At 43.5% G+C, this 10,538-nt stretch overlaps 1 protein-coding gene across 1 annotated transcript; it reads right to left on the bottom strand.

Moving 5' to 3' along the window:
- Positions 1-302: 302 nt before the first annotated feature.
- On the bottom strand, positions 303-9,920 carry LOC139468833 (chymotrypsinogen 2-like). Its single transcript, XM_071250970.1, has 7 exons — positions 9,869-9,920; positions 8,808-9,034; positions 8,041-8,135; positions 5,743-6,026; positions 3,950-4,101; positions 1,857-1,911; positions 303-424 (listed from the first exon to the last, which is right to left on the bottom strand). The coding sequence occupies exons 1-7, from the start codon at positions 9,918-9,920 to the stop codon at positions 303-305; spliced, it is 987 nt and encodes a 328-aa protein (XP_071107071.1).
- Positions 9,921-10,538: the final 618 nt, after the last annotated feature.

Genomic DNA, 10,538 nt, shown 5'->3' with positions numbered 1-10,538 from the left:
CGGCTAGAAGTAGGGCTCCAGGTGTCGGCTAGAAGTAGGGCTCCAGGTGTCGGCTAGAAGAAGGGGTCCATGTGTCATCAAGAAGTAGGGCTCCAGGTGTCGGCTAGAAGTAGGGCTCCAGGTGTCGTCAAGAAGTAGGGCTCCATGTGTCGGCTAGAAGTAGGGCTCCAGGTGTCGTCAAGAAGTAGGGTTCTGGGTGTCAGCTAGAAGTAGTGGCTGTGGTGTCAGTTAGAAGTAGTGGCTGTGGTGTCGGCTAGAAGTAGTGGCTGTGGTGTCGGCTAGAGGACGGCTCTCGGTGTCGGCTAGAAGTAGGGATCCAGGTACATGTGCCAGTATATCCAGTCTGTGTATCTCAGGAGGTTTGTGTAGATACCGGGCTTCTCTGGCTCAGCACAGGTACCATTAAAACCATGACTAGTCACACCTGTGGACGGAGAGAGATGAATGTATGGTGAGAGAAGCTATTACCTCGTGCGGAGCAGGATGTTATATGAATGTAATGAAATAGTGTAACTTCGTAAGGGGCGGACTGACACCGTGGTTAAAATTCGCTCCTTAATATGAAGCCTCGGAATTGATGTTCACATTGAGGGAATGTGTGACGCCATTTCGTGGAGTCTGCATCATCATCATCATCTTGATGGAATATTACAAACTGAGGCTTGAAACCCTACTCGTTCACTATCCACATGATCTGTTGGTAGAGCGTCCGCCCGGATAGCGTTAGGTCCGGGGTACTATTCGCGGTCGCGTCATACCAAAAGACGTTAAAAGATTGTACTTGTTGTTCCCATGCCTGGCGCTCGGAATTAAGGGGCTAAAACAAGGACTGGTCGGGTCGGGGTCAGTATATTGTGTCTGAGTGAGGTATTCATGTTAAACTGCTGCATGATACCTCAGTGGGCTAACACAATAAGACCGGGCTAGTTCAGCAGCTACAAACACACATCGATTTCTAAGTGCAACCGTCTTAAACAAGGCGCTACACCCCACTTCACCTCATCACCACAATCCACACTGATGTCCCAGGTTCGATGTGTGATGTGTGCTTCTTGCTTACCTGGTCAGCCATCATTATTGTTCTAATGTAGATTTAAGAAATAAACGACTCGTGGTCGTTGTTTATCGTGCAATAAAACACTGCTGTGCTTCATTATACGAATGAGTGAGTGAGTATGGTTTTACGCCGCTTTTAGCAATATTCCAGCAATATCACGACGGGGGACACCATGTCGGGAATCGAACCCGGGCGTGGCGAGCGAACGCTTTAACCACTAGGCTACCCGACCGCCCCTCATTATACGATAAACAACGACCACGAGTCGTTTATTTCTTAGATGAGATTTCAATATTTTGTACAGGATTTGCATTTCTCAAGGATGTCAATAAAATGTACAAGCTTTAAAAACACTTACATGTATGTAAATAATGATAACTCTCTGAATACAATACGACCTCGGCAATGTCGGAAAGGTCCATTTTATGTACAGGGAGGTTAAGTTTTTTGTTCTCACAATTTTCACGTCGATTATCTGCACCTTTTCTCCAAATACCGATTGTCGTATCTCGCCCACTTTTGGATGCGATCGTTCGACCACAGCGTATGTCTGCTAAGCCCAGCTACTTCTATGAGGAACTACTCACCGGACACTTCCCTCTCAAAAATAACCTTGTCCAAATTAAGACGTCATCAAGTTGCGATCGCATGTTCGAATCTCCAGAAATGACGTCATGATAGAACAATGTTTTATCGTGAAATAAACCACGCTTCGTTCTTCATTGTTCTTTGCTATTTAACGCTTGGTTATCTTGTGTTTACAAAAAATAATATTTCTCATCACGTCTCCACTGTTTACCTGCCAGGTACCAGTTATGCCCCACCTGGCACTGAAGCGGGCCGCCGCTGTCTCCCTGCAACCACAAGCATGAGAAAAGTGCAGCATTACCTCGTTACGGCAGACAGTGTCGTACGTCCTCAAGACATTTGATGTACTTCGTGAAGTAAGACACATCATATTACAATAAACATTTTGATTATCGATCAGATCGTCTTAACAGGGCGCCGCCATTGTGTTTGAAGCAAATACAAGTGATGTGAAAGGTGGAATCTGATAGGTTAATAGAATGGACATCGCAGGGACATCACTAGTAAACGACCCCGGTGGAGCTACGACCGAGCCAAGAAATTACAGCCCAGTTCGGCAAGGGTGAAAACTGGACTTCTATGGTCAGTTAATCCCCTTACCTAGGGAAGATGAAACTATTCAGACTTAACGGTGCTACCACCCGATTACGATTACGATTACGATTTCGTTACCATAGCAACCGGCGCTTTGTTAGTTTCCGTGGATATTTATTGAAAAGCGCGCTTTGCCAAATTGTCATTACTTTGTATTTGTTTGTTTGTTGTATGACGGCGATCTGTAAATAATCGATTCTGGACCAGACAACCAGTGATTGACATCATGAGCATCGATCCAAGCAGTTGGTATACGATGACATGCATTAACCAAGTCAGCTAGCCTGACCACACGATTCCGTAAGTCGCCTCTTACGACAAACATAAATGCCTTTTACGGGAAGCATGGGTTGCTGAAGACCTATTCGAACCCGGACCTTCACGAGTATTGTCATTACTGTGAGTAATGTTCCTTGTCGCTGGAATGGCTTGTTTTCACTTTAGTAGCACAGATGCAGCCATCTTCGTTAACTAATCAGCGCGATATTTCGTGATTCAATTACAAACTTTCCTCCTACATTCGGGGCCAGTTGGGTAGCCTAGTGGTTAAAGCGTTCACTCGTCACGCCGAAGACCCGGGTTCGATTCCCGACATGGGTACAGTGTGTGAAGCCCATTACTGGTGTCCCCTGCCGTGATATTGCCGGGGTATTGCTAAAAGCGGCGTAATACACTACTCACTCCCTCCTACATTTACACATTCTTACACTCACACGCCTTCTTGATATTACAAAAATACTACTATGTTTCGGCGGATAATCGAGATTGGCTTTTTTCCTACGAGTCATGTATCTGCATATAAGCATCTAATCATTTGGTATTTCCTGGTCAGTTAAGGAATATCCATAAAGGTTGAGTCGCATATAAAATATGAATACAGTAAAATGTTTTATCATTTTATGGTTAGGTTTCTCGGCAGGATAAAGCCAACGGATGAAAATGATATAATGATGGGACTACTTTCAGTGCTTATGAACAAACATGGCGTCGACCTGGTCGAGTAAGAATTAACTATCGGGAATCTCGGATAATTGCTATCATTATCAAGAGAAAAGTCTAATAAACCGAAAATCAGCGCCTGACGGTGACGTCGCTAAGGCATTTGACAAGTTTGGGCAACTTTGGAGATGTAAATTGCGAAACATTTTCGCAAGGACACAAGCCAAACGGGATCAGTTGCCATATCTGTGCTTGAAGATTTTGCCGAAATATGCCCGAAGTGTCACCTTGTTTTGTTGTCACCATGTGTACATCTGACTGCAATTCGTAACGTTATGACAGGACAGGCCGACTGTCAACAACGTCTGACTGTGGCCGTTACGTCTCGTAGACTAGTGTTAGAGTAGCTTCCCTTTGACAAAGGGCAGTTATTCTGTCAGACAGACAGATGGATTGCCGCGAAAGCCAAGGAGAAACAATTTGTGCAGGCAATTATTGTTGTTTTGCATATATGTAGTTACGCCACTGTATAAGAAACAGGTTTCAGTTGGAACTATATTGGCTACTGTCACTGTCCGACTGACCCATCACTAACCTTCTGACGTAATATATATTAATGCGCACATTCCAGTAAACCTTGAAATATTTAGGTAATGCTTGTAAGAAATTGTCGAGCACAGAAATGAAGAATGACGTTATATGATAAAGAGCATATGACGCTTGTGTGTTTGGGGATAACCTCTCTTTATTGTGTATAAGAAATAGACTCACAAAGCATGTGTCAACACCTCCTTCAGTGTAGCCTGCGCACATCATATTAGGAGTGATGGCGCCGAATCCAGGAAACGTCCGGCAGTCCGGTGCGGAGATGAGTGGCACCATACCTTGTCGCAGGACGTACGGTACGTTGCTACCGGGGGGACCTAGACAGAGACACACAAATACATAAAGCGACAAAACAAACAAACAAACATCATGACAAATACATAAGGGACAAAACCCTTTCCATATCCAAAAAAGCAGAGTCCAGAGAACGATTACGACTATTTCATGAGCACCTGTTTAGAATCACTATCAAGTAGTGATGATACCAGGTGTTCGCGAAAAGGTGAGCACCCGTCACAAACACATGCAAAGGCAAGGCAATTGTTCACTTGAACAAAATCACGGGAACCTATGGTACAAGTCAAAATATGGAATTGCATTGAACATCATATCTGTCACTGATGCGTCAATGTGGAAATGCCACCTACAAACAAAAACACAATTGTCGACCTTTCATATATTTATTTGGTTGGTATCTGACTAATGTGTTTACAAGGTTTGGATTGAAATACACTTAAATCAATGCCACGGATCAAATTATTCCCCAAACTACTACCATTGCAACAGCTGCTTCTGTTTAAACAACTACAACAACTGAACGCCCCACTGCCATCTAAACTCCTTCTGCCGCCCTAGAAACGATTGCTACCGTGACAACGGCTATTGCAACTACTACCATAATTACAACAACTACTACTATTACAAATACCGTCACGATCCCAAATACAACTACCCTCACAACAACAACAACAACAACAACTACTACTACGACGACGACGACGACTATTACTACTACAACCATTAAACAAACGACTATAATCAGAACTACTACTTCTACTACTACTATTACTACCACTACTACTACTACTACCACTACTACTACTACCATTAAACAAACGACTACTATCATCAGAACAACTACTACCAACGTTACAACAACTATTATCACAACAACTACTACTACCATTACAACAGTGAGTGAGTGAGTGAGTTGGGTTTAACGCCGCTTTTAACAATATTCCAGTTATATCGCGGCGTGTCAGCTTAATGTGGGAGGAAAGCCCGAAGTGATGCAGGTCTTAGACGTTTACCACTTCGGTGAAACCCACGAGCACGGGTATGGTGCTGACAAACATAGAAACATAATCGGGGCGAACCGGGATTCGAACCCACAATCATAGGTTTCTGGCGTGCCCAAGGGACGCAACTCTGCACAGCGAATCGCGGCGCCTTAGACGACTGGGCCACCCGTGCCCCCACCATTACAACAACTACCCTCGTCACAACTACCACCTTCTTAACAACGATCCTCACAACTACTGCTACCATTACAACTACCCTCGTCACAACTACTACTACCATTAGAACTACCCTCGTCACAAATACCACTACTATAACAACTACCCTCGTATCAACTGCTACTACTATAACAACTACCCTCGTCAAAACTACTACTACCATTACAACTACCCTCACCACAACTACTACTACCATTACAACTACCCTCGCCACAACTACTACTACCATAACAACTACCCTTGTCAAAACTACTACCATAAGAACTACCCTCGTCACAACTACTACTACCATAACAACTACCCTCACCACACCTACTACCACCATAACAACTACCCTAGTCACATCTACTACTATCATTACAATCAGTATTACTATCACATTTACTAATTCTACCACAACAACTGGCACTACCATAACATCACCGCTTCGTGTAGAACTACCTGCTTTGCCCGTGAGTCCCCATCCTGCAACAAGACACTCCTTTCCAGTCTCGACCTCCACGGTGGCATCTGGCAGACAAAGGGGAGAAATGACCTCAGTAAGGTCCACAGGTTCATCCAGTTTAATAAGGGCAATGTCGTTGTTGAAGTCGAACCCTTCGTCGAATCCTGGATGCTTGTAAAGTCTCGCGATCCGTCTCTCTTGTCCCGTACTCTCCTCAATCCCTGGGGTAGTGTTGTACCGCCCTAGCTGCACGGTCCACAACTCGGGGTCGTAGAACGGCCTGTACACATGCATTTATGTATATTATTTTTACGTGTCGATTCCGAAAGTGAAACAATATGTTAACCCAGAAATCGAAAAGGAATCTTGTGTGAAACCATCAACCAACCAACAGATGGCATCCAATTAACACTTGTATAACAAAATCAAGTAGGTTTACAAATCAACACAAGTTACAGCACAGCAATTACAATGGCAGTACATAGAGTGATAGTACAATGTTCAATTACAGTATAATGATATGATGACAGTGTCAGTATCAAATACAAAAATATAGTGGTGATAGCCAATGTCAGTGACTACATTCCCCCAGCGGCGAGTGTGGTCAAGCTTCCGAGATAGATAGAGGGTAACAGGGATGATGAGCAATCCTCCCATGAAAGCTGGTTCCGATGTCATGAAAATGTGTGTGTCCGTAAACACGCTGAGTGAGTGAGTGAGTGAGTGAGTGAGTGAGTGAGTTGCGTTCAATAAGTTTTGCAACTTGGGCATTAATCTTTACACAAACAATGTCAACTTGTGTCAGGTGTGACACCAGTCATAACACCAGGTTGACACGTGTCATAACAAATTCCAGACACAGCAGTAAGTTAGATGTGATGGCTTCATTCACCTGAGGGTGGTCATAATCATGGATTCTCTCAAACATGAACAACGCGCTGTAATAAAGTTCCTTACATGCTCCGGTTCACAAGTCGAGAATTGCACAGGCCGCCATATGTCAATGTGGATTCGAACAGATAATTCACCCACCCTACAGCCCAGACTTAGCCCCCAGTGACTATTTCCTGTTCCGGCAAATGAAATCTGCCCTACGTGGAAGACGCTTCTAGGATAACGAGGACATAAAGGCTGCCACAGAGGCGTGGTTAGAGGGCCAATCTGCGGATTTCTATAAAAGTGGTATTAAAAGCTAGAAGGACAAATGGAATAAGTGTATTGACGTGAATGGAGATTATATTGAAAAATGCAAAAAAAATTCTGCGACTTGGTCTTATATTGAAGTTGCAAAACTTATTGAAAGCCCCTCGTATATCACAGCTTGCCAGCTAAATAGGAGAGTTTTAACCACTTTTGTGAACACCACGAGCAAGTAGGGATTCGAACCCAAAATCATAGGTTGCTGGCGTGCCCAAGGGACGCAACTCGCGGCGGCTTAGACGACTGGGCCACCCGTGCCCCCTTAATAATTTAAAATATTAAGATGAAAACACTTCATAAGGGCACCACATCAAAATATACAGAACATATTACACAACAGGTATAATCACCGCATGCTAAACTGCCAATTGATAATACACTAATCCCCGAATAGACGGACAAAATTGCACTTTCAACATGGTTATCATGGCAGCCTCACTTGAAATAATTCAAAGGAATCACAGGTGGATCACCAAAGATCAGTAATGTTTTGTTTGTATTTAACGCCGCACTCAGCAAATATTCCAGCTGTATAACGGCGGTCTGTAAATAGTGAAGTCTGGACCAGAAAATCCAGTGATTGACATCATGAGCATCAATCCACTCAATTGGGATATGATGACGTACATCAACCAAGTCAGCGAGCCTGGCCACCAGATCCCGTTAGTCGCCTCTTACAACAAGCATTGTACCCGTATCAAATAAATCACCATCGAATAACCATTTCGTGTTCGTTTCATTTTTAGCCATCGAAGGCAGTTTACACAAATAGCATTACGCTCTTTTCGTTTACGTATGAATGTATTTGTTTGATTTCTTGTTGTTTAACGCCGCACAGCAATATTTCAGTAATATGACCGCATCTCTAAATAATCGAGTCTAGAACAGGCAATCGAGTGATTAATATTATGCGCATCGAATCCACGCAATTGGGATACACTGACATGCATCCATCAAGTCAGCAAGCCTGACCACCCGTTCCCGTTAGTCGCCTCTCACGACAACCATAGATTGTTCAAGACCTATTCTAACCCGGATGTTCATGGGTCACGTATAAATGTAGACTCATCATACACAAGGAATAGTGCACTTACCCTTTAAAACAGTGTGCAGCTGTGACCACCCACTGCCTGTCAATCAGGGTGGCGCCACACCAGGTCTGGCCAATCGTGTCTTGCCTAAGGGATATCTGTAATAGTGAGTGAGTGAGTGAACAGTACTTCAGTTTGATCACGGCATGTGTGATGAAATTTCAAAGTGATGCTGGTCAAACATTTTTACCGCTTTGATGAACCCCACGCCCATGGGTAAGGTATTGACACATTAACGATCATAATGTTGGATTTGAACCCACGATCATGGGACCCTGTCTTTGGCGAGCATAATGCATATTTGCTTTTCCTGCTATATGATATATACGGCCCTGAAGCACGAGGGTAATAATATCTTTATCATATGATGTCATTCTTAAAATAATCGCTGTTTAAGACGTCATTTCACTCAGGATGTAATTTTAACATTCGCGTATGGATACAATGCCAGAGTGAACCGCCCCATTTATCATATAGTGCCAGATGATTTGAAGTCATGCTTATGTACAGTAAGATCCACACATCGAGATACGAGACCCCAACGTATCGGGGCGTTAGGCAACAGATTATTGAGCACATAGACATTGCATCGACGCATGGGCCTTATAAAAAGTAGTTCCTGCTAGTGCGACTCATTTGCATATTTATCGAATCGACACCAAGATCTATTATATGAAAAAACGTGTGATGGCGTATGCGATTCCTGGGGCATAAGTCGGGGCAAATGTTGAAATTCCATTCACGTCTGCACTCACTCCGGTGCTACGTACCATCCACGGCCAACTGCCTGGCCTGGCGTCAAGGCCACCGACGACCCTGAAGAGAGGCATGTAGGGTTTAATAGCCTGGCGGCCGCACTCTTCATTTCTTGAACGCCACTGCTCCAGCCAGGCCGCAAACCTCCTCCGAACTGGGGGATACTCTGCCACACGGGGGTAGTCCTCAATCGAATGTAGGCGGCGAAACAAGCCCGGTGGAAAAGGTAACGTGTGTCTTGCTAACCGAAAGAAATCAATGGAGATTGACAGACAGACAAACAGTTTCAGGTCCTTTCGTACACTACAGGAATCGTTTAAAAGAGTCGGGTAGTGAGTACGGTTTGATGCCGCCTTTAATAATGATCAACCTACATCTTGGCGAAGGACTATATAACGTGGTTTATTACAATGTGCCAACATCGGAAATCGAATCCATGGCTTGACGAATGAATCTTTATACCCGTGGTCTTCCCCACCGCTCTGCTTCACGTAAGAGGCGACTAACGGGGCCGGGTGGTCAGGCTCGCTGACTTGGTTGATGCATGTCATCGTGCCCTAATTGCGTAGATCAATGCTCGTGATGTCAGTCACTGGATAATCTGGTACATACTTAATTATTTACAGACCGTCGAGTGTGGCGTTAAACAACAGACAACAAACAAACAAATAAACAAAAAAAACCCAACATTTGTAAGAAGCTACCCATGAAAAGTCCAATCATTCAGAGTAGGTGGATGAGAAAGAGTTTATGCCACCCCACGAGTAATACATCTTGCTGAAATATCTCGGAATTGGTAATTGAGACGAGGTTCTTGGAAAGAGGAGAAGCACAAGGCTGTCTCTTTACCCCTCGTTGTTGAAGAGTTTGTTCCCTGGTCAAAATATTGAATATTTCTTCAATGAACTTTGTTCACAAGCTAGTGGTGAAGAAACGACTTGCTGGTTAGGTATTTACATTATATACTGTATGTGCCTTCATAGAACCAGTAATTGCGAATGTGAAAAGAATAGTTCTAGAGCCACTCCTATGTTTAACTTCACACAATTAAAAATGAAGTTGTATGAACACGTACCTGCACTGACGTAACATAGAGCGCATAACAGGACCAGAGTAACAGTCTGCATGCTGGATGGTGGGAAATGAACCCAACGATGCCAAGAGTCTTTTATGATAACTTTGGCCCTCAATAATCTGGATTACGCGATAACTGCTTGGCGTTAGCGCTTCAACCGTATATTGAAAAATTAGGAGTGATTTTCTTTCGAATTCTGTTCCTCGGGAGAAGTGGTTGTACTTTTATACATGTCCGATAACACCCCGAACGTGTGTCAGGCGACATTGATGCTCATTAATCCCCGTATCAGTGATAGCGTGTGTTATTACGTTCTTCACTGAACATTAATAAACAGTAGGGACACTTTGAACAGACGGTTCAAGGGGAATTACACCAGCCGAGTCTATCGTGTGATGTTATCTTGACGTTGATTAAAAGCTTTACTCTCCGATAGGCGTTATATTGCAGTTAACTTTGATAAAAACATTCCGACAAGACGTTGAATGATCGTCTCACCAGTGTGCTGATGCAATAACGTGTAATTATATATATATGTCCTTGTAGATATCGAAGTAACTGGTATGTACATTCGTATGGCATTATTTAGAAATACTAAATGAGAAAATAGTTTTATATATTCAAAGAATGTGTACCTGACACATTCTGAGCATATTTCCAATATCTGGTA

The sequence above is a fragment of the Haliotis cracherodii genome, unplaced genomic scaffold (genome assembly GCF_022045235.1).
Source record: "Haliotis cracherodii isolate W230 unplaced genomic scaffold, xgHalCrac1.p SCAF_2, whole genome shotgun sequence".
NCBI lineage: Eukaryota > Metazoa > Mollusca > Gastropoda > Lepetellida > Haliotidae > Haliotis > Haliotis cracherodii.
Note: the sequence above shows the minus strand (reverse complement) of the source record. Positions and strands in the feature narration are given on the sequence as shown.